General features: G+C 55.4%; 1 protein-coding gene and 1 long non-coding RNA gene across 7 annotated transcripts in view; one reads left to right on the top strand and one right to left on the bottom strand.

Moving 5' to 3' along the window:
• Nucleotides 1-1,972: 1,972 nt before the first annotated feature.
• The window catches only part of ST14 (ST14 transmembrane serine protease matriptase), a 40,542-nt gene continuing 19,044 nt past the window's right edge, over nt 1,973-23,470 (bottom strand). For 5 of the 6 annotated variants that reach the window (XM_082343091.1, XM_082343088.1, XM_082343086.1 and 2 more), the window contains exons 2-19: nt 19,220-19,379; nt 18,846-18,973; nt 18,540-18,610; nt 17,842-17,999; nt 17,603-17,638; nt 17,081-17,321; nt 13,310-13,449; nt 13,035-13,132; nt 12,259-12,368; nt 12,032-12,162; nt 10,429-10,533; nt 10,059-10,169; nt 9,861-9,974; nt 9,501-9,623; nt 8,617-8,803; nt 3,209-3,483; nt 2,736-2,872; nt 1,973-2,659 (exon numbers count right to left, since the gene is read on the bottom strand). In XM_082343091.1, the coding sequence (XP_082199217.1) occupies nt 2,498-2,659; nt 2,736-2,872; nt 3,209-3,483; nt 8,617-8,803; nt 9,501-9,623; nt 9,861-9,974; nt 10,059-10,169; nt 10,429-10,533; nt 12,032-12,162; nt 12,259-12,368; nt 13,035-13,132; nt 13,310-13,449; nt 17,081-17,321; nt 17,603-17,638; nt 17,842-17,999; nt 18,540-18,610; nt 18,846-18,973; nt 19,220-19,376 (2,484 nt within the window). In that variant the 5' untranslated portion in view covers nt 19,377-19,379 and the 3' untranslated portion in view covers nt 1,973-2,497. Of the gene's footprint in view, nt 2,660-2,735; nt 2,873-3,208; nt 3,484-8,616; nt 8,804-9,500; nt 9,624-9,860; nt 9,975-10,058; nt 10,170-10,428; nt 10,534-12,031; nt 12,163-12,258; nt 12,369-13,034; nt 13,133-13,309; nt 13,450-17,080; nt 17,322-17,602; nt 17,639-17,841; nt 18,000-18,539; nt 18,611-18,845; nt 18,974-19,219; nt 19,382-23,470 lie in introns of all 6 variants that reach the window. The other variant, XM_082343089.1, reaches the window with a different exon arrangement.
• On the top strand, nt 10,542-11,961 carry LOC309606265. The gene is made up of 2 exons (XR_014231745.1): nt 10,542-10,828; nt 10,860-11,961. It is a non-coding gene; the product is annotated as an uncharacterized lncRNA (long non-coding RNA).

Here is a 23,470-nt window from a genome sequence, read left to right as displayed (position 1 = left end):
GCGGAACTGAACTTGGTCACACGCTTGGAGCTGGAGTTCTTGAACTGGACGTGCAAACGTGTGCAAAACAGTTTTGGTCACTAGTCTCTCCCCGGGACTTCACCTGGGTGCGGGAAGGCTGAGGCGGTGGCTCAGGGCTGATGCCGGTGCCGCTGCCCTCGGCAGAGAGGAGCGGACCCGGGCCGGCTGTCACACCCGTCGTCAACCCTGACTGTGCTGGGGCCCCTGTCTTCATTACAGCTCGAAGACGAGGCCGACTTCCCACTAGCTAAGGAGTCTTAGCTGATTCTTATCTGTGGTCAGAAGTAACGCTGGATTTGGCTCCACAGTCTTTTGAAAGGCACTGGTGCTCTGTCGGTTTCCAGGCGTCAAGTGTTTGTGGCTTCCGGGACCCTGCCAGGACCGCAGGACACGCCTGCAAAGCGCAGTGCCGGGCGCCTGGTGGGCACTCGGTGATGCTGATGCTCTTCGCCCTGCGGTTCGTCAGAATCCCCCGGAAGCCTTGTTACAGCAGATGGCTGCGCCCCGCCTCCCGGAGTCTCCGACGCGGGAGGGCTGGGTGGAGCATGGGAATTGAGTCTCTGCGACGCCCCAGGTGGTGCGGATGCCCCCGGCCCCGGGGCCACGCTGTGGGAACGCTGTCCTGGATGACCTGCCCAGTCCCACCCCGGACACGCCAGTGAGACCCCTGAGACAGCGGGGTGACCCCAAAGGGCCCCAGGAGGACAACAACGAGGCTGAGAAACCACCATGAACTGGGACAGAGGGCAGTGGAGAGGGAGCCGCTGTGCCTTTAGGGGACAGTGAAGTTGTCTCATGACCCCGCCTGCGTTTCTGACCTGGGGAGGGGGCCTTCTGGACCATGTCAGGTGCCGATAGGAGAGAGGTGCTGTGGGTAGGCACAGGCCAGGCCTGGCTGCCTGAGGGGCTCTCACACTTGGGAACCAGACCACAAGTGAAGCCTCTCCCTACACACCAGCTATTTACACTCGGCGCCGTCTGCACAGGGTCTTCTGACGGCACCTTCATTCTCCTACTCCCCACACCTCGGTAAAAATGATACCCTTTCCCTTCCCTGGAAGGAAAACCCAATGTGGATGCTTGCACAGCTGTCAAGACAAAATTTCTCCCTCCTTCCAGAGGGTAAGGCACTCAGGCTAAAATGAAAGAGGCAGCTCACCTCCTCCAGGAAGTCTGCCCAGATTGTTCCCTGTGGTTTCCAAAACACACAGAGAGCAAAGACCATTCAGTCAACAAATATGTGTTAGCATCTTCTAGGAGCCAGGCCTGAGCTGGCGATACAGCAATGAGCAAAGACCACCCACCCTCCCTCACACGGCCGTCTGATTTCTCTTCCTGGGTCTGCTGCTATCCCCCAGCCCCAGCTCGTACAGAGCCTTGGCATACAGAAGGCCCTCAAACGTCTTCTCAAGAACTCCCTGAGCCCTCCCCACATCCTCGTCTCTGTCCCTCTGAGTCATCCCAAGCAAGAAGATAGAGAACACTGTAATTTACTAAGTAGAAATCAAAGGAGGAAGGACAGCACGAGACACGGGAGAAGCCTCAAGCGAGGCGGCAGCATCAGGACCCACCCACTCAGCCCACGCTAGACAGCCGTGAGTTCACGCACACTCTCGTGTCCGAGTGTGCAAGCGCAGGCGCACAGGTACACACACACACAGCATTCGTGTGACCATCTCCCCACCTGACAGAAACACCCAGGACAACGCTCCTCCCCCATCCCGGGGAGCCGCACCCCGTCCCACCCCTCCTGTCCCGGCACCAGGCCCTGTCTGGGGAGCTTCAGGTCAGGGAGGAAACACAGCCCCTCGCTGGCCTGGGGACCGTCACAGGGCACCGTGGTCCCCACTCTCAGCCTGACTCCAGGCTCTGTGCTGAGGGGGATTTAAACCCAGTTTCTTGCTGCTGGGGCTAGGGGAGCCCATCAACTCCGTAAGAAAGAAAAATTACCTAAAAAGAAATAAAGCGTTTTACTCATACACACAAATATACACACTGAACCCCACCCTGGGAGCCGGTAAAACATTCGAACCTTGGACCCGGCTGACTTCCAGGTCCCTCAGGCCTGGATTTCCTGAAGCGTGTGACCCTGGGAGCCCGTGGTGCCCCACCAGCCCCGCCCAAGGGGCCCCAAAGTCCAAACGAGAGCTGGTCCTGTATCCGAGGCAGATGAAGCCGGCCTTCCCTGTATCCGAGGAAAAGAGCCTCTGGCCCAGCGTGGCGCCAGGGCCGAGAGGCTGTGTCTTCAAGCCTCCGGCCCCGGCACTGCCAAGCGTCCTGTCTTCCCCTCCTCTCCCCTACCCGACCCCGCTTGGGAAGCTGGGGGTGTGGGGTGGGTGAGAGGCCTGCGGGCGAGTCTCCATCTCCAGAGGCTCGGGGATCAGGTCCCAGTCTGGGTTCCGGGGGCCGAGCCGGGGGTCCGGGCAGCAATCCCGTCCTCAGCCCGCACGTGCGCACCTGGGGTGGCACCTCGCCTCTACACCCCAGTCTGCTGTTTAATCCAGTCCCGAAACATGGAGAGCCTCGTGTACACGCCTGGCTTGTCCCTCTGCGCGCAGCCGTCGCCCCAGCTCACCACGCCGGCCTGGAACATCCGCCCATTGGCCTCCGGGCTGGACAGCGGGCCCCCGGAATCGCCCTGCGGGGAGACCAGGCCTTGGCACCGAGCCCCCGCCCGCCCGCCCCCAGCCCCGCCGGCCGCCCCGCCGGCCCACCTGGCAGGCGTCCACGCCGCCGCTGAGGTAGCCCACGCACAGCATGCGCGCGGTGATCTGCTGCGGCAGCAGGCGCTCGCACGTGGTCTGGTTGATGACGCGGATCTCGCCCTTTTGCAGGATCAGCGCCCCCATACCTGGGAGGCAGGGGGAGGGGGGGACAGGGCGGGAGGGGCGGCCAGCGGTCAGCGGGGGGATCCGACCAGCGGAGCCCCCGAAAGAGCGCGGATGCCCGCGGCCCACACGTGGCCAAAACCTGAGGGCACGTCCCCAGGATGGGACGCTGTGCAGCCGGGCAGAGTGGTCAGGCCGCGCTGACCATCTGTCGGGTGAGGAATCCGACACCCCCCCGGGAAGGCGTGTGAGAAAGCGGGGGACGGAAGGACGGCCACGAGGCACCCCCTCCCACAGCGGCTGGGCTGCGGGCAGAGCTGTCGGCCCCTCACCCCAGCTTCACCCCCACCCCCGCTCACCTCCCTCCTGCGTGTGGCCCCAGCCGGTGACCCAGATGGCCTTGCCGGTGGGGAAGGCGTGCGCGGCGTCCGGCAGGCAGATGGGCCGCACGGTAGCGCTGTACTCGGCCGGCTGCTCCAGCTGCAGCAGCGCGATGTCGTAGTCAAAGGTGAAGTCGTTGAAGAAGGGGTGGGACACGACGCGCTGCAGCCGGCGCTCCTGCACCCCGGGGGCGCTGCGCTTGCTCTGGTCGTGCAGGCCCAGGAAGGCGGTCCACATGCTGTGGTCAGAGTACCTGCCGGGGGCCGGAGGACGGGCGGAGAGGGAGGCCTGAGCCTGCGCCCTCAGCCCGGTGCCCTGCGCCCCTCGAGCCGAGCCCGCGCCCACCCCAGGACGATGCTCTGTTGCCCTCGCTCATCTCATTACCAAAAAGATTTCCCTTCTCATTAATCTACCCTTCCGTGGAAGGAGCACATCAATCCAAGTACGTCTCTAACACAGCGGTACATACTTTAAGTACCAGGGGAGCTGAGCAGTAGATGGAACGTCACCAGGTTTGTCGTCGGTAGCGGGATGGTGCAGCAGTTCTGACTATTGTGTATTGGACGACTGAACCAGTAAAAAGACAAGACCCTGGTGTTGCTGGGGCCCAGTCTCCCACGTGGGAAAAGGGAGACACCAACAGGCAGAGGCGGAGGAGAGGAGAACCCCACGCTGCTGACGTGCCATCAGAGCAGGAAAAGCTCACGGCTGCTCAGAAAGATGGCCTCAGCGCAGCGGCATCCCCAACAGCAGCCAGAACTTGGCCTCTAACTACCCTTCCCCGTGGAAAGGGACCAAGGCCCCTTGGAGAGGCGGTTGATTGCAGGCCTGGAGCAAGTAGCACACAGAGTGAACGAGGAACACTCTGTTTTACCGGAAGTGAGTGAGAGCTTGCACAAGGACGGTGCCAGCAGGACAAGGCTTTCACCAGGCAAGATCCGGGTCATCTGGACACCAAAATAAACTGTGGGCTTGAATCACGACACGTGATGAAGAACATAAGGAGCGGAGGAGAATCTATCCTGAATCTAAAAAATAATCTCAAAATAATTTATAAGAAGAGGAGGAAAGCTATGCTTTACAGAAAAACACCAGCTAATAAATACAGAAGAAATGACACAGTAAGTCATATTTCACACCTACCACAGCAATAACCGATACACGCAAGAATCATCAACAGATGCTAAAAACCACTGGGTAACAAGATATCCACACTGGGACTTCCCTCCTGGTCCAGTGGTTAAGACTCTGCGCTCCCAATGCAGGGGGCCCGGGGTTTGATCCCTGGTCAGGGAACTAGATCCCGCGTGCGGCAACTAAAAAAAAAAGATCCCACGTGCCGCAACTAAAGATCCTGCACACGGCAAGGAAGATCCCGCATGCCACAACTAAGACCTGGTGCAGCCAAATAAATACATAAATAAATATTTTTTAAAAAAAGATATACACACTGATTCAAAGCATCACCCAAGATTCATAACCAACGGGGGAAGTACCTTTATAAGTACTGGTAGACACCACCCTAACCAAGTAATCAGACTTTTCTCCAAATCATCCCCACTGATGGGGTATTATGTACTTCCTGAGGACACATCACCTATGCAGTGCTTCCTGACCAGAAGAAAAAAATTTAACCTAACTCTAATCATGAAACAACAAGCAGGAACATCCAGATCGAGAGATATTCTGCAAAATAACATCCTTGACTTTTCAAAAACGTACTGCCATAAAAGAGCAAAAATTAAAAGGCCAGGAGAGACTTCTATATTTTAAAGAGAGACTAGTCAAAACTAATGACTACAACAAAGCATATCCCTTGACTGGATCCTACATTTTTCAAAAACCTGTAAATACTGGGAGAACTGGAGGAATCTGAAATGCGGACCATGTGCCAGCTAACAGTGCTACATCAGTGCGATCGTTTCCGGATGTGATAACCGTATGGCGGTGACATGGGAGGGTTTCCCTGTTCTTGGGAGACGCCGCCTGCCGTCCTTGGGGAAGACGTGCCATGATGGCTGCGCCTAACTTGGAACTGGCTCAGAAAGGGGAACGTGAACGTCTAGGGAAGCACAGCTTAGGAGTGATCCATGTGCTCGAGCCCACCGATGAGTACCGTGTCCAACAGCAGAAGGAATCTGAGGAGAAGACTTCAGTGTCAGTCACCAGAGAGGGCCTGGAACTTCCAGAAGACAAACAAGAGAAAAAGAAGCAGGAAAAGATAGGACAAAGTGTGGAAACTCCATAAGGTCATGAAGGACCTCTTGGAGAAAAAAAGCCCCAAAGCTGGTTGTGTCGAGCCGACGGGTGACATCCCTGTGCTGCGTCGTCACAAGCACATCAGCTGCACAGCAAACACAGAAAGAATGGTGAAGGCTCAAGCGTTAAGAGGCAACACAGCAGCGATGGGTTAGACGGCAGCAAAGAAACACCTGCAGTAAACCCCGGCCATTCCGTCAAGACCTAAGGCAAACGGCAGAGGTCGACACAGCCGACCACGCCAAGCACTCTATGTCATCTTATCCCCCAAACAGCCAGTCAGGGTGGTCTTGGGCCACCGTCTGAACGCAGCAGCCCATGCTCTTGACCACGAGATGCCACCTCTCGGTAACACCCTGGGATCGCTTGCTGACTCAGAAATGTGTCCAAAGTACCTGCACTCCAGGTCCTGGCACACTTCACCCCTGCCTGTCCCTGTTCACAACCCTCCCTTTGCCTGGAAGGTCTGAGTCACCTGGTCTAGTGACAAACACCCTCACGTTTCAACAGCAGACCAGACACCCTGCCCATAAAGGCATTCCCAGCAGCCACCCGCCCCAGCCCTCAGGGGCGCTCTAACCCACACGCTGGGCCCTCGGCAGCCTCCCCCCAGCTCTGGCACAGCCCTTACTACGTGCACGTGTGTATCGCGACTTGTCCCCCTACCCTGGGACGTCTGGAAGTGCAGGGACCAAGTCTAATTCAGCTTTCTCTCCCGGTGCCAATGGTAACAATGGCTGTTGAGGGCATTAATGGGCAGAAGTAAGACTGCTGAGCAGGGGAAGATGAAGGAAAAGGAAATGAGAAATGAAAAGATGAAGCAAGGGAAAGAGGAAGAAGCAGGGCAGGGCCCAGGGGCAGGTGCTTCAGGAAGCGCACGCACATCCCAGCTCACCCTGGAGACGGGGCTAGGAACGGGGACTGTGGCGACCGCGTGGGTTCAGAGCACCCAGATCTTGGTTTCTTCTCAGGGAATGCCTAGCTCTGGGGCCGGACCAGGAAGATACAGGATGAGCCTAGAGCACCAGGTGGCGTCCGAAAGCAAGGAGGTGGCTCAGAAAAACAAAAGAATGGGGCCGTGTCCTAGGGAGCTGGGCGCCAGCCTGGAGAGCCCTCAGTGGTCAGCTCTGGAACAATCTAGCGACAGTAAACAACACGGTATTGGATCACAACCCGAAATATAAATATATGCACGAGTCCCTACAAACATAAATAGATGATTAAATAAATACATGGGAGAGAAGGGACAAAGCTTCCTTACAAAGCAATTCCACACTGACTCATTTTCAAAGAATAGAGTACAGAAGGGGGAAACACTTCCGAGGGGAGAGAGCTGGCATCATCGTCTTAACCAGATGACTGAGATGAGCGTCACCAGAGATAAGCCACGTTGACATCATCTACCTGCTGATACAACGTGACTTTCTTCCAAACGAACACTCATGACCCCAGTCTAATCACGAGAACAACCTCAGATGCATCCAGATGGGGGCGCTCTACAGGGCCCCTGGCCTCCAGGCTGTCCAGGTCACGAAAAACACACAAAGACTGAGAAATCGTCCCGGACCAGAGGAGACTGGGGAGACAGGACAACAGACACAAAGGGGGCACCTGGACAAACTCCTGCAGCAGAAAGGATGCTGGTGTGAAACTGGTGCCAGGGAGCCTGGGGAGGAAGCCCAGTGGGAGCCCCGAGGCAGCCCGGAGGCAAGTTCCTAGTAAGGGACCGTGAGTTTCTCGGTGCTGACAAAAGCAGCAGGATAACATCAAGGGAAATCGGGCGAGGGTACGGGGAAATCGGGCGAGGGTACGGGGAAATTGCGTCCTATCTTTGCAACTTGTCCACATTCCAAAGTGATAAGTTCATTCTAAAAATTCTTAAGTAAGCTCCCATCACCCCAAGAAGAAAGCAGATCGCTTCTGCCCAGAGTGGAGTGGAGTGTGACAGAGTGAGAAGAGGGGGGCAGGCTGGACCAGGCTGCACCTCACCAGCCCAGCAGCGCCCGGGGTCCACCACTGACCCCACTCCCCCCAGGCCTCTGCTGTCACATCACCCCCAGCACGTGCACCTGTCTGACTGGCCCCAGTGTCTGGCCTTAGGCCTACGTCATGCTATGGGTCCTGTCTGTCCCGAAAGTCCACGGTGGTCCCGCTCTCTCTTGGCCAAGGGGCGACTTGGTCAGCAATCCCGTCCTCAGCCCGCACGTGGCACCCTGGGCACCCTGGGTCCCCTTCCCACGCAGCTGCCCGCGGCAGGAGGGCAGGCGCCTGGCAGGAAGGCCCTGGGCGAGGGGGACCCCTGTGCCCGAGTCTCCAGGAGCAAGCTGTCCCCTCAGTCCCCCTCCCGCAGCCGATGGCCAGAGGGCCTGGGCGGGCTGGACCTAAGTCACAAAGAGCCCCAGCGCTGGGACACCTGCTCCTGCTCAGCCTGGCCCTGCCCACCCGCCCTGAGAGGCTGGCATGGCCCAGTGGCATGCTTGGTGCCCCTCCCTGCACCGGGCTCGGGTCTGCCGTGGACCTGAGGCTACGACGGGCTGAGCACCTACTGTGCGCCAGGCATGGGCTCAGCGCTTCAGGTGCGTCCCCGCGCTCCCTTCTCCCACCTCTCAGCGTAAAAATCACAGTGTCACCATCAGCACCCAGGAGTCTGAGGCCTAGGAAGGTGAATAACTCGCCCACAGTGGCCTGGCAAGCCACGGCCGGGCAGTGAATGAGAGGGTCCCGAGGGGTCTCCACCGTGCAGAGGCTGACCGCACCGGCTCCGGAATCCACACACGTGGGCCCCAGTCTGGCTCTGCCACTTAAAAGCTGTACCACCTCAGGCAAATGTCCTCACCTCTCTGATCCTCCGTTTCTGTAAAACGGGGACGTGTTCAGACCCGTCTGCCTGGGCTGTTAGGAGAGGCACTGAGAGGCCCGCTGGACAAGAGGGGCACCCAATAAACGCTCATTTTTATTACCACTGTTATTAAGCCCCATCCTGGGGGGGGTCTGCCACCCCTCCGGTCCCAGCCCTGCCTCACCTGGGCACGACTCACAGACACAGGGCCTTTCCACCCCAGGAAACACGGAGGGGCGCCCCACTTAGGGCCGGCGCAAGGCCTCCCCGCTCCGGCCCGTGGCGTACCTGAATCCTCTGTGGTCGATGAAGCAGTGGGCGGCGGACACCATCCAGCTGGGGGAGATGAGGGAAGCCCCACACACGTGGCCCTGGCCCAGGGCGTGGAGGCTCACCTGCCAGGGCCACTCACCTTCGTCCGCGTTCTCACCCCCGACAACCCGAGACTGCCTGGTGAATGACCGCAGCCCACAGTCTGGGAGGGGCAGAGACGGGAGTCACAGTGGGGCACCAGCCCAGCAGCCGGGGAAGCCACCTGGGCCCTCTCCCTGCCCCCAAATTCAAAACCCTCACTCCCCACCTCCCCGCTCCTGCACAGGGGTCTTCAGACATCTGCTGGTTTGCTTAGATTTAATCTGGGTGTCATCTGCCCAGATTCTCTTGTTGCATGCTGAAGGACACAGCTCCCAGAGGGGAGAGCAATGGGTGACGTGAAGTCACCGAACAGCTGCAGCTCTGCTCACATCTAACCTATGGCTAGCGCTTCTGATATACACAAGAGGCTGCAAATTAAAGTATGGGCGGGGTGGGGACAAAACCCTGCCGAGGGCTCCAGGAGCTGTGCTCTCTCCCCTCCAGGCAGCACAGGCAAGCCAGGACTTGCCCCCGTGGCCAGGTCTACAGAGCAGGGGTCAGTCCAGCACCGTGGCCAGGACACCAGCCCTGCCACAGAGGCCCTGACGTACTAGCTGCCCTGGGCTTTGCCTCCAGGACCAGAACTGCCTGTGAGGCAGTGCCTGGGTGCCCATCAGCAAAGTGATCCTTTCCTCCAGGCAGACACACCCTCTCACCAGGGCAGAGCTGGGTGAGTGAAGCGCTGGCATAACGCCCACCTCCGCATGCGCCTTGCACAGTCAACAACCTGCACAACTGTACGCGGCAGCCCTGCTCACCACAGTCCTTCTCATCCGAGCCATCGATACAGTCCTTCTTCCCGTCACACTCGGGGTTGCCCTTGCTCACACAGAGCCCGTCGAGACAGCGGTAGGTGTGTCTGGTGCAGGTGACAGTGCTCACTGCTCACGAAGGAGGACGCAGGGGGAGGGAATCAATCTCTCTCCCGCACCCAAGCTGATGGTCCATCCCCCTCGCGCCCCTCTCGGGCCCGCGGCCTCATCCACACCCGTGCCCCGCCGACACCCTTTCTCTCACACTCAGTGTGCAGGGCGGTCTGTGTGTGTTGAACTCTGGAGCCGCTGCACGTGAGTGTGGCAGGCAAGCGCCCAAGGGAAGGCGGCGGGGCCTGGCCTCACCGTGGTCGCACGCGGCCTCGTCGGACCCGTCCCCGCAGTTGTCCTTCCCGTCACACCGCTGGCTCTGCGGGAGGCACTTCCCGTTGCTACACCTGAAGGTCCCGGGCGGGCAGCCTGGAGAAGCGCGAGGGCTCAGCAGGGGCTGGCGGGTCAGCAGAGGCCCGCGCGGAGCCCAGCCGCCACCCCGCCCCCACTCACTGCAGCCCTGCTCGTCACTGCCGTCCTCGCAGTCCTTCACGGAGTCACAGACCCAGAAGAGGGGCTTGCAGAGCTTGTCCGCGCACGTGAACTGGTAGGTGGCGTTGCACTCTGGAGGGGCGAGGGGCCGCGGTTAGACGCGAAGCTCACTGAGCACCCGCGCTGCCCGGGAGCTGGGGCACCGCGCTCCTGGGGGCCACGCACCGCCTGCTCCAAAGGGGGCCCCCAGGAGCCCGAGGAAAGGAGGCCTGTCGTCCGCCCCGGGCCGGGAACAACCGCCCCCCGCCTCGGGCCGTCCCGCCGCGGGGTCGGTGGCAGAAGCCGGGCACAGCAAGGGCAGAGGGTGCCGGGTCTGGCAGCCCCGACTCACGGCAGTGCAGCTCGTCGCTGTGGTCGGTGCAGTCAGCCCAGCCGTCACAGCGCAGCTCCTTCTGGATACACCGCCCCGTGTTACACATGAACCTGCCCGGGCACGCTGCGGGGAGAGGGAGCAGGCCTGCAGTCCGCGACCCGCAGCCCCGCCCCGCCCGCGGAGCCAACCTCACGGCCGCGCTGAGCGCCAGGGAAGCCCTCCCAGCCCGGCCCCCAGCACAGGGGAGCGAGGCTGCAGCTGGGGGTCTCCAGGCCCGCTGAGCTGTGACAAGGGGTCTCCTACAGCTAGCGGGGGAGGGCCAGTCGAGGTCCCTCCCGCCCCCCATGGCCAAACCCCGGGAAGCCCCGGGCAGAGTGGAGAGAGGCTGGCGGGTGCGCGTGCAGTTCTACGGCCCCGTGTCCTCGGTCAGCCACGCCCCCGAGCGCCAGGCTCCGGGTCAGCAACTCGGAGCGGCAGCAGCTCTGCGGATGGCTGACGTACGTGTCCTACGCTAGTGTCACGCGCCATCACCGGCTTTCCTTAATTCTAAGATATTCTCCACATTTCGGTGTTTCTGAAATTGGAATGTGTCTGACAAATGATGTCATCAGGCAGATGACAAAATGGAGAGGAGGTCGTTGTCACTTTCTCTGCACAGGTAGCTTAGTCACTTGTCAAAGCGGTTTGTTCATCTAACTACACTTCTGGCGGTGAGTCGTGTAGTTGAATTGGAACTTAAATTTGGACGTTTGTGTGCAGTAAAAGTGACTTCCAAAAGGTTATTCTATGAGGCAGGGTTTTAACAAAAAAATCACCATGGACGTGGAAGAACCGGTATTCACAGCAGACAGTGAAATTAAAGGTCATGGAAACTGCCAGACCTCTTCCGTAGAGATCACAGAATTTTCGACGCTAGGAGTAGTTAGTGTGATGATTCATGCCCCAGTATGTTCTAATGTGTCTCAGAATGGTCTTAATCCTCCAGGTGCTAAAAGGCCACAGAGACAAGCACAGATTCTCAAAGTGATGCAGAACCAAAGGGACAATAGACCAAAGGAACTCGGGGTCCTCGGCCTGAGATGCCGCACCCAGGGACCAAAGGACATGGTGTGTGCCGGCATTCACTGTCAGCCTTTTTTCATAAGTGTATCTAAGGTAGCCTTTTCTTTCCTCAGAAAGCTACTAGAGCAACTGATAATGCATCCTACCGGCTCCGGCGGCCTAGAGTCAGGAGAGCACAGTACTAATAAGATGCAGAGTGCTTCCCTGGTGGCGCAGTGGTTGAGAATCTGCCTGCCAATGCAGGGAACACGGGTTCGAGCCCTGGTCTGGGAAGATCCCACATGCCGCAGAGCAACTGGGCCCGTGAGCCACAACTACTGAGCCTGCGCGTCTGGAGCCTGTGCTCCACAACAAGAGAGGCCGCGATAGTGAGAGGCCCGCGCACCGTGATGAAGAGGGGCCCCCGCTTGCCACAACTAGAGAAAGCCCTCGCACAGAAACGAAGACCCAACACCGCCAAAAATAAATAAATTAAAAAAAAAAAAAAAAGATGCAGACTAGGGAGCGCCTCGCGGGTCCACCCTCCAGCCAGGCTCCGCCTCCGGAGCGCGTCACTCACGGTCACTGGCGTCGTAGGACAGGTACTCGGCCAGGAACCCGGTGTCCGTGTACGACTGGTCCGAGTGGAAGCGGACAGTCATCTTGCCACTCCTGCTGCTCACGACAAACTGGGGCCTCTCGCCACAGTACCTGGAGGCGGCAGGGAGCTCAGCGGGAGGAAAAGGACCCGCCCCGGGGCTGGGGCGCCCTCCTCCCCCCTCCCCCTCCCCCTCCCCCGACACTCACCTCTCCCCGTTGATCTCCACGTAGTCCTTGGAGCAGGAGCCCAGGGGGACGTTGGGCTCCAGCAAGAAGAAGGCTTTGAAGTGCACCTTCACGTGCTGGTTGTTGGGCACCTGGGAAGAGAGACGCTGCTGATCGTCTGTGCGGCTTCGCTCCTTCCTAGGTCCGGCGTGGCCCGTGGCGGCCATGGGGCCAGGACTACGGCGGGAGCACGGCTGCCAGGTTCTTCCCTCCGGCCCACGGGGGCAGTAAGGACGTGGCAGGAGGGATCCGGGTTCCATGCTTGGAAGACCTTCCAGACTTGCAAACGGCGAGACACACTATTACGTTACTAAAGAAGGCTGGAAAGTCCTCCCCCACCATCTACTGGATGGGGTGAGGGGCCCCACTGGCAAGACGCATGTCTCCTGCCGTCCAGCAAGCGCGTCCTCTGAGTGTCACTCAGCCTTTGGCCTTGTCCCAACAGCTCCTCTAAGAGGCCGGCGCCCCTGCTCTCACGTTGCCCAGAGCGAGCCACGGCCCGAGAGGGAAGTCCCGGGCCCAGGTCCCTCCATCACGTCAGGCGCCGGCCAGGAGGCGGGTGTGAGCCCAGGTCTGCTGGATGCTGCCCGAACCTGCCCCGCCCGCGGCCTCCATACTTGCACCTTAGGGGAGGCCGGAGGCACTCATCGTGCTCTCTCCTGCCGCCCTGGAGCAATCCCCCCTCCCTCCCCCTCCCTGTCCCTTGTCCCCCCACTTCTCTAGCCGCTTCCGCGCCCCACCCCCATCACAGCTCCTACCTCGATGTTCCAGGTGCAGTTGATGTTGGGCGGGTAGTGGCCTGGATAGTAGGGGCTGCTAAATGTCCCCTGGGCTGCATGCAAGTAGCCTCCACAGCCTGAAAGGAAGGGGAGGGGGGAGGGCGTGAGGACCAAGGACCCAGGCAGGCCGAGTGCCCTGAGGAGCTGGCCAGCCTCCCTCAAGCTCCTGCCTGGGCACCAGACACTCCACAACCAGGAGAGCCTGAGCATCAGACGTGGTCCTGAGGCTTGTCCCCTCCTGGGCTGCCCCTTACTGCTCATCCGAGGCAGCTGGAAGACCATGGCCTCGAAGCCGGGGTGTCGGCGCTCGGTGTTGGTCACCAGCGTGACGAGCAGGACGTTCTGGGAGGAGAGGAAGGTCAGGTTGTAGGAGGGAGGGTATGTGCCACACAGCCTGCGGGGCAGAAGGGCAGGCGTTACGAGAGCATAGAAGCCGGCAGAGGGCCGAGGGTGGGGTCCAAAAGCCCTCCCCACACAGGCAACCAGCCACCTGAGTAAGGATCTCCTCAAAAGACTGTCTCTGTTTATAACAGCAAGAACTCAGAAACACTGAATGCCTAACAATAGAGGACTCATTAAACACACTATGGGCCAAATAATAGCAACAATAGCAGTAGTAACAGCACCAACTACCAACACTTATTAGGAACACGCCAGGCACTGTCCTTAGTGCTTCTGCATCCATTAACTCAGGTATTCGTCACAACAACCATTAAATACTATTGTCCCCATTTTACAGATAAGGAAACAGAGGCAAAATAGGTGAAGTAACTTACCCAAGATTGCACAGTTAATAAGTGGCAGGACTAAACGAAAAGACAACTCATAGAATGGGAGAAAATATTTGCAAATGATGCGACCAACAAGAGACTAATCTCCAAAATATATAAATACAAACAGCTCATGCCGCTCAATATCAAAAACACCAAACAACCCAATCAAAAAATGGGCAGAAGATCTAAATAGACATTTCTCCAAAGAAGACACACAGATGGCCAAAAAGCATATGAAAAGATGCTCAACATCGATAATTATTAGAGAAATGCAAATCAAAACTACAATGAGCTATCACCTCACACCAGTCAGAATGGCCATCATCAAAAAGTCTACAAACAAGAATGGTGAAGAGGGTGTGGAGAAAAGGGAACCCTCCTACACTGTTGGTGGGAATGTAAATTGATACAGCTACTATGGAGAACAGTATGGAGGTTCCTCAAAAAACTAAAAATAGAGCTGCCATATGATCCAGCAACCCCACTCCTGGGCATATATCCGGAGAAAACCATAATTCAAAAAGATATATACACCCCAATGTTCATAGTAGCACTATTACAATAGACAGGACATGGAAGCAACCTAAATGTCCATCGACAGATAAATGGATAAAGAAGATGTGGTACATATAAACAATGGGATATTACTCAGCCATAAAAAGGAATGAAATAATGCCATTTGCAGAAACATGGATCGACCCAGAGATTATCATAGTAAGTGAAGAAAGACAGAGAAAGACAAATATCATACGATATCACCTATATGTGGAATCTAAAAAAAAATGATACAAATGAACTTATTTACACAACAGAAACAGACTCACATACATAGAAAACAAACTTATGGCCACCAAAGGGGGAAGGGGGGGAGGGATATATTAAGAGGTTGGAATTGACATATACACACTACTCTATATAAAATAGATGATCAACAAGGACCTACTGTATAGCACAGGGAACTCTACTCAATACTCTGAAATAACCTATATGGGAAAAGAATCTGTAAAAGAATAGATATAAGTATAACTGAATCACTTTGCTGTACACCTGAAACTAACACAACATTGTAAATCAACTATACTCCAATATAAAATTTAAAAATAAAATTAAAACAAATTTTAAAATTTTTAAAAATTTAAATGAGTCAATAAATAAAGAAATGGAGAAATGAAATCTCCCCCCCCCTCAAAAAAAAAAGTGGTGGTCCACTTCACTGGACCACCAGGGAAGTGTCAGGGGACTTCCCTGGTGGTCCAGTGGTTAAGACTCCGTGCTTCCAGTGCAGGGGGCATAGGTTCAATCCCTGGTTGGGGAAATAAGATCCCACATGCTGTATGGTACAGCCCAAAAAAAAAAAAAAAAGAAAAAGAAAAAATGTGGCAGGACTGAAATTCAGACTCAGCACTCAGGCTCCAGAGGCCTCACGGCCAAAGGGCGTGTCATGTGCGCTAACCAACGCCACGGCCTGCAGCCATTACCAGTGACAGTCAGAGACACACTACTCACCTGGGAAGATCATCATAACATACGTCATCTTTACAAGGCACATAACAAAACCAAGTATACCATATAATCCTATTTTTAAATAAATACACAAACATACACATAGCAAAAAATTCTGTAAGAATGTGCAACACACATTTAACAGCGATTATTTCCAGAGAGTAAGATTATGAGTGGCGTCTGTCCTCTTCGTACTTGTCTGTTCTCCACTCTGCCGACCAGGACCAGGTATTCATTTGTTGTACAGTCAATCAGTTAGAGAAACAGAAAGAAACCCTGCATGAAAAGGGTGTTTAGACCGAAGTCCTGGCTGTGAAGCTGTGGCGGCAGATGGCTCCCTCCTGGTTTGGGCCTGAAGTTTAGCCCCTTATTAGTTGTGAAACGTCTTCCACAGACAGCAGTGGAAGGCTCTGGTCCACTGAGCTGGGAGCGGCAGGGGGAACCGAGTGAAGGCAGGTCACCCCCACCGGCAGCCTCCGATTCACCTCGGCACCCTCAGCAGGTGCAGTATGCCTTTTCTTAATTGAAGTACAGTTGATTTACAATGTTTCAGGTGTACAGCAAAGTGATTCAGTTATACGTAGATATATTCCTTCAGATTTTTTCCACTATAGGTCATTATGAGATATTGAATATAGTTCTCTGTGCTCTACAGGAGATCCTTGTTTATCTATTTTATATATAGTAGTGTGTACCTGCTATCTATGCCTTTTTATTTACTATAACCGATGCTTTGATACCTGGGGCTTGCTCACCCTGGAAAGGCAGCCCCACCCCCCAGGCTAGCCAATCCCTGGAGACAGTAAAGACTAGGGTGAGACTTGCACATGCAGACTAACCAATCCAGAGCCCATACCCCAACACCTTCTCTGTGGAGTTCTCCTGCTCTGGGCCACTCTCCACCTGCCCTAATCACCCAGGTACCAGACGACTGGAGACAGCCCTAGGCCCCAGAGCCCGCTGGAGTTATTCAAACCAGCCGGTCCGAAGGTGCTCCCCTGCCCTGCCTTGCCTTGCCTTTCCTGGAGAATCTACAACAAAGGCTCTTGCCCACGTTTTCCTCCAGCCCCCTCTGCCTTCTGATGACCCTGGTGCTTCCCCATATGGCCCTGTGTGGTCCCTCCTCTCGGGAACTGTGAGTAACAAACTATCTTTTCAACTGTTGACCTCACTATCGCTGAGTAACAACAAGACCTTCATTTACAACAGCAGGTGGAGGAATTCCCTGGCGGTCCAGGGGTTAGGACTCGGCACATCCACTGCCATGGCCTGGGTTCAATCCCCGGTCGGGGAACTAAGATCCCACAAGTCTCGTGGAAAGAAAGAGGGAGAGAAAGAGAGAAAAAAAGAAAGGAAGGAAAGAAGGAAAGAAAGAAAGAGAGAGAGAAAGAAAGGAAGGAAGGAAGGAAGGAAGGAAGGAAGGAAGGAAGGAAGGAAGGAAGGAAGGAAGGAAGGAAGAAAAATACAACAGCAGGTGGCACCTCCACTCTGGCAGGTAAAAGACAGGTGAAGGAGTGCCCAGCATCTAGGGACCCGTGGGCCTCCGGCATCCTTGCCAAGGCTGACAGTCACCTCTGAGGTGCTCCCCTGCGGCTCGGGCCGAGGACCACGCCACGCCTGCTCCCTGCTGCCTGCAAGTTGGCAGTGGCCTGAACCTCCAGCCTCCACTGCAGTCATTCTGGAGGCCCAGCCTACCATGGGCAGCCGCCAGGCTCCCGCTGCCCACCTCCACTCGCCCGGGACACTCACTGCACCACGGCCCGGGGTTCCACGGGGCTCAGGCTGTCATACACAGTGACCAGGTCACTGTCACGTTTGTCACAGGTCGCGACGTCGAAGCTGCGGAAGGTGAGGCTCAGTGTGGAGTCAGCGTCCCCCCGCAGGGTCCACTGGCAGCGGGCGTGAGACGGGTAGGGGCTGTCGGGGAAGCCGGGCGTGGTGAAGCGGGTCGGCTCGCTGCCACGGGCGTGCAGGGCAAAGCTGCAGCTGTCTGTGTGGGGCAAGAGGATGTGGGGCAGAGCTGGGCAGGGCCACGCGGGGAACAACCAGGACCCCCGCCTGAGGTGGCGAGGCACCCAGGCCTGGCCCCTGTGAGGTGTCCCAGGCTGCTCTGGACCCGGGAGAGACTGGGAAGCGGGCTTCTCATGGCCCGGGAGAGGCAGAGGGATGTGCTGGCCATCAGCACCATGTGACTTTGGGGGACCCCCTCGACTGGAGGGGCATCTGGCCACATCCCCCCGCTTCTCCTTTGGGAGGAGGGCGCATACTTACTGTCCTGGGTGCTCTGTACTGTTCTGGGGTCAGTGGCTGAAGAACAAGAGGGAGAATAAAGCATTTACTGACATGTCTATTTCCTTATTCCTGCTTCCTTACTGCCCTAAAGGGAGGTGCCCGGCCAGCAGGCAGCCTCCTCTCCTGGGCACCGGCTCTGGGAGAGCTGGCTCCCCCTGCCACGGTCCAGGGCCTGCCCCAGGCCAGACAAATGCCCGCCCCCGCGCCGCTGCACTCACGGAAGGCCACCACCGAGGTCAGCACGAAGGAGCTGACAGCGCGGGCCCGGGGTGGAAGCGTGACCACGTGCTCCTGCGCCAGGGCCTGCTCGGCCTCCCCCACCAGGTGCTTGGGGACGCTGAACTCCGACCAGTAGTAGGCGATGACGCTGCCCTCGCTGGGGAGAGAGGGCGAGCCTGAGGCGCCGGGGCCCACCCCTCCCAGGCGCCCGCTGAAGACGGGGCAAGACTAAGAGCCTCCCGAAGGGCCTCACCAAGAGACCTTCTCCAGGCCGGGCCGGCCCCCAGGCTCTGGTACGCCCACCCACCTGCTGGCCCCTTGAGCCAGAGGCCTGGGCCCTTTCCTCTCACAGCCTCACGCCCAACCAGACGTGCTGTGTTGCGGGGGGCAGTGCAGCTCAGGCTCAGGAGCGGGAAAAAGCCTGGAATGGAGTCTGGGTTCTACCTCTAGCTTGGGCACATGGAGGCACAGCTCCTTGCGCCTGTTTCCTGAACTTGAAAGGGGCTGACAACGCCACCTGCCACGCAGCACCCATAAAGATTCAATGAGACCAGCAAAAGCAAAAGTACTTTGGACGTAAAGTCAGGACAAGGACTGGGGCCTTGGCTCTCTAGGCAGGACCTCGCGGCCTCATGACTCCGCAGGCCCCAGACACTGCACCACAGCAGCGCCTTCCCGCCGGCCTTCCAGCACCCACCTGAAGGCGGTCACAGCTGACTTCCTGTAGTAGGGGCCCAGGACAGGGATCCCGCTGTATAAGAGCTTCAGCTGAGGGAAGGAGAGGAGGCTGATGGGGGTCCAGAGAGCGCCCATGACCCCGGCCCCCCACCCAGGCTGCTCCCTCCCTCCTGGGACCCGGGGCCCCTTCCCAGGTGCCCGGGAGCCCACATCACACACCAGCCCAGGCATCTGGGAGCAGAGGGGAGCCTCCTTTCTGCTGGGCGAGGGTGCGCGTGCCAGAGCCGACAGCAGGGCCTGGGCTCTGCCCAGGGATGGGACTCACCGCCTCCTTCACCTTCTTGGCCAGGTTTGCAAACTCAGTGGAGCTGGAGTTCTCATAGGCATCCAGAAAGTTCTCGTTCGTGATCCTCAGGTAGCCATTGAAGACCTTCTGGACCCGCACGTTCCGGTCTGTGAGAGACCAGCGAAGGACGGTGGTCAGAGGAAGGGACACATGCCCTCCTGTCCCCCCACTGTCACAGCTGCCCTCAGCCGCCCCAGGGGAGCAGGCCCTGAGCCCCATCACCTCCCCGTGGGAGGAGCCCTCCTTTCCCTCCCCCCCAACTGCACCCTCCATCCCTCCCTCCCTCCCTCCCTCCCTCCCTCCCGCTCACAGCAGGCGGCCCTGGGTGGGCCCCTGGAGGAGGGTCCACTCACACTGGAAGTGCCACGCCAGGAGCCCCGCCATGAGGGACAGCACCAGAAGGCCGGCCAGCACGGCTACCGGCACCACCCACCGCCGCGGGCCGCCCTTCTCCACCTTCTTGGTGTTGTTGGCCGGCAGGAACTCCACGCCTTCCTCAAAGCCATTCATGTTCTGAACAGAGAGATCAGTGCACTGCCGGTCAGAACCCGCGGCCTCAGCAGCCTCCCAGCCCGGCTCGGGCAGAACCTTTGCACGCTGTCAGCTCCATCCAGGAAGGAAAAGCCAGGAGGAAGCAGCAGTGGCCTCCCCTCCATGCACCCCCAGGCACGTGCTGCTTAAGAGTTGTGAGTTTCAATAAAAGGGAAGCGAACAGCCCATCTGAACCCAGTCATTGAGGCTGTCAGCTACATGACTCATCTTTGGCGCAGGAGGATGCCCAGATGTGGGGACAGAGGGCCCAGCCCAGGGCCAGGATTGCCTCGGGCAAGCTGCGCTGTACGCCCTAACCCCAACCCTTGCTCCACCGATGTTTAACAGGCCAAAAGTAAAAAGGCAGTAAACTGGGCAGCTCTGCCGTGCCACTGCAGGACAAGTCACTCCGCTCTGAGCCTGAAGTCTCACAGTCCAGGACCCCAAGGTGAGCTGAGAAGGCCAGGTCTCTACTGGAATCCACACCCAGGCTCAGACCCAAGAGCATGAAAAACAAACAAAACTTCCAACAAACAGGATGGCAGGGGGTCTCCAGGAAGAGGGGGGCATGAGTACGGGCGGGCAGGTGAGGTGTCTGCAGCACGCAATGACAGGTTGGCAACTTTTCCGCCCTCTGGCATACACTCTATCTGCTGCCCTAAACCCAGGGAGGGGCTGTGCCCTTTTATTCATTTATGATTATTGTTTTTTAAAATTTTATTGATTTTATTTTTTACTGTGTTGGGTCTTTGTTGCTGCGCGCGGGCTTGGGGCTACTCTTCGTTGTGGTGCGCGGGCTTCTCACTGCAGTGGCTTCTCTTGTTGCGGAGCACGGGGTCTAGGCGCACGGGCTTCAGTAGTTGTGGCACATCGGCTCAGTAGTCGTGGCTCGCAGGCTCTAGAGCGCAGGCTCAGTAGTTGTGGCGCACGGACTTAGTTGTTCTGTAGCATATGGGATCTTCCCAAACAAGGGCTCGAACCCGTGTCCCCTGCATTGGCAGGCGGATTCTTAACCATTGCGCCACCAGGCAAGTCCCGGGCTGGGCCCTTTTAGGGTTAACTGCCTCATACCTACTCCAACAGGGTGTGTAATAAAAGCAGTAGCTCCACCCCAAATTCCACAGATGTGGCCGTGTTTAAGTTTACAGATTTGGTGTTTTGGTATTAACCTCATAACTGTAAATGATGTGCTTGAACTGCCATTTCATGATTTGTCACATTCAAACATTACCTATTTACTCACTGTTGTGAAAGATTCTCCCCACTCCTGCCACATCTGGATACTCGTTTCTCTAACTTTAGTTTCCTAATTGGTTATATTTGTGACTTTATCTAATATCAAACACAGAAATACATCCCACAGCTAACCCTACCACGGTAATCATATTACAATATATAAATGTATCAAATCAACATGGTGTACATCTTATTATGTCAATTACATCTCAAAAAGAAATAAATTTTTAAAAAGAAAATAAAAAACACAGCCCAGAGGCACTTAAAATGTTTCCAAGCTGCTTGTTCTGGAATTTGTCTCCATATTTCTAAATAATATGCCAATGCCAGTAACTCCTGATTCATCTATATAAAATATAATCAGCTGACTTCCTATTATGATAGGGTGGATTTCGATGTGCTTCCTTCTCTGTCTCTCACCCATCCTCCCAATAGTTATGGGGCTAAAGTTTAAAAAAAAATTATATCCATACTGTATGTTTTCATTATTAGCCTTTGAAAATATTGTTCACTATTGTTTCCTTCTCACTACAACTGAGTTGTTTTTCCTGCTGTGAACATTCATTTACTTGGGTTTCTTTTTAACATACACCCAAGTCATTCCATACAATCTAAGAGCACTGCAGTGTTCTTCGAATCTTCCACATATAAAGTCTGTCAAAGAACCTCTCCTTTCATTTTCCTCCTGGGGGCACTCTGTCCTTTCCCACAGCTGCTGTCTGGAACTTCCTCCTCCACCATCCTGGGAAGTTCCTTCAACTCCCTCTTGTGTGTGTGGTTTGTCGTTGTTTTGTTTTGTTTTTGTTTTTGTCTTTTTGGCCGCACTGCACAGCTTGCAGGGTCTTCGTTCCCTGACCAGGGATTGAACTCGGGGCCATGGCAGTGAAAGCACCGAGTCCTAACCACTGGACCACCAGGGAACTCCCAACTCCCTCTTGTGTTAAAACCCCTATTTCCTGGATTCCATGTCTTCATCTCTCTTGGCTTACTTCATTTGGGTGGAACACATACTTCAGTAGTTTCCAGAGAGGGACGTTTCTTGTGACTTTACATGTTTAGAAGGACCTTAATTCTGCACTCATGTTTGTTGATGGTTTGGCTGGGTATAGGACTGTAAGTTTCAAATAATTTTCACTTAGAATTTTGAAGGCTCCAAAGTTTTCCAGCTTCTAATTGTGCTTTGGAGAAATATGATAATAGTACAAATCCATTATTTTCTTTTTTTTTTTTTGAGTTTCTTTAGGAGTTTTTGTTTAAATTCCTCTACTTTTTTTTTTTTAATTTATTTATTTATTATTTATGGGTGTGTTGGGTCTTCGTTTCTGTGCGAGGGCTTTCTCTAGTTGCGGCAAGTGGGGGCCACTCTTCATCGCGGTGCGCGGGCCTCTCATTATCGCAGCCTCTCTTGTTGCTGAGCACAGGCTCCAGACGCGCAGGCTCAGTAATTGTGGCTCACGGGCCTAGTTGCTCCGCGGCATATGGGATCTTCCCAGACCAGGGCTCGAACCCGTGTCCCCTGCATTGGCAGGCAGATTCTCAACCACTGTGCCACCAGGGAAGCCCCCATTATTTTCTGTTCATGATTTGTTGTCTTTCTCTGAAAGTCTTGAGTAAATGCTTTGAATTGGGTCTTTAAATTTCACTACACTGAGCTCTCCACCTGCCCTTTGAATCTGGAAACTCATATCTTTCAGTCTGGGGAACTTTCTTGTATTATTTTGTAGATTATATCCTCTCCTGCATTTTCTCTCTTCTCTTTCTGTAAGTTCTATTATACTGATCCTCTGCTTTACTTATCCATCTTGTTTTGTAATCTTTCTATTGAGTTTTCATTTCTGCTATCAAAACTTTCATTTCCAAGAGTTCTTTCTTATTTTATGAATTTTGGAGGCAAAATCTTCTCATCCTGATATTTCTATTGAGTAACTTTTCTCTGTTGTTGACCTTCTCTTTCGTGTTGAAAACTTTCCTCAAATGCTTGAGGATGTGTGGCTGTTTACTCATATTTAGGAATGAAGTCCTAAAGGTTGTTCAGAAGCTCTGTGGGCATGGCTTGTCCACAGGTGGCTTCACCTTGGGCCACAATTCAGTGGCTAGCCAGATATTTCACTGGGCACTCCCAACTGCTAGGCTGTGTAGACCTTTTCTATGGGATGGTTTAGTTACTGCAGAGAATAGTTTTCTAATCTTCTGGGTGGGGTGATTTAAACCCAGCCACTACCATTCAGAACATGGGAGAGAAAAGACCTGTGACTGTTTTCCCCTTCACTTCAGCCTTCTGGCACCTGCTGTCCTCAAGTCTGGAGAAATCAATTTCCCATCCCTTATGGGGGACTCATGGGTAGGAGTAGTTTTGTTTGGGATGGAGGTGGGGCTCTGGGAATTTCTAACAATGCCCTTCCCTGTCTCACCTCTATCTTCCATAAATACCTGAGCCCAATTCCTGAGTCTGGCAGAGGATGTTATCAGAGAAATGTTAGAAGAATATTTCCAAGCACCAAAGAGAGGTATGTCTCTTCAGATTGAAAGGGCTCACTGAATGGTGAGAAAGATAAATGAAAAAGCACACATAACAAAAGATATCATGTTGAAATTTCAGAACACCAAAGCTTAAAAGTACATCCTCTATTGCAAATGACATGACTGACAAGGGCTTAATTTCCAAAATATACAAAGAAGACATACAGATGGACAATAGGCACACAAAAAGATGCTCAACATCAATAATTATTAGAGAAATGCAAATCAAAACTACAATGAGGTACACCTCACACCAGGCAGAATGGCCATCATCAAAATGTCTACAAATAATAAATCCTGGAGAGGGTGTGGAGAAA

This window comes from Balaenoptera borealis (assembly GCF_965194805.1).
Source record: "Balaenoptera borealis genome assembly, chromosome: 11".
Lineage (NCBI taxonomy): Eukaryota > Metazoa > Chordata > Mammalia > Artiodactyla > Balaenopteridae > Balaenoptera > Balaenoptera borealis.
Note: the sequence above shows the minus strand (reverse complement) of the source record. Positions and strands in the feature narration are given on the sequence as shown.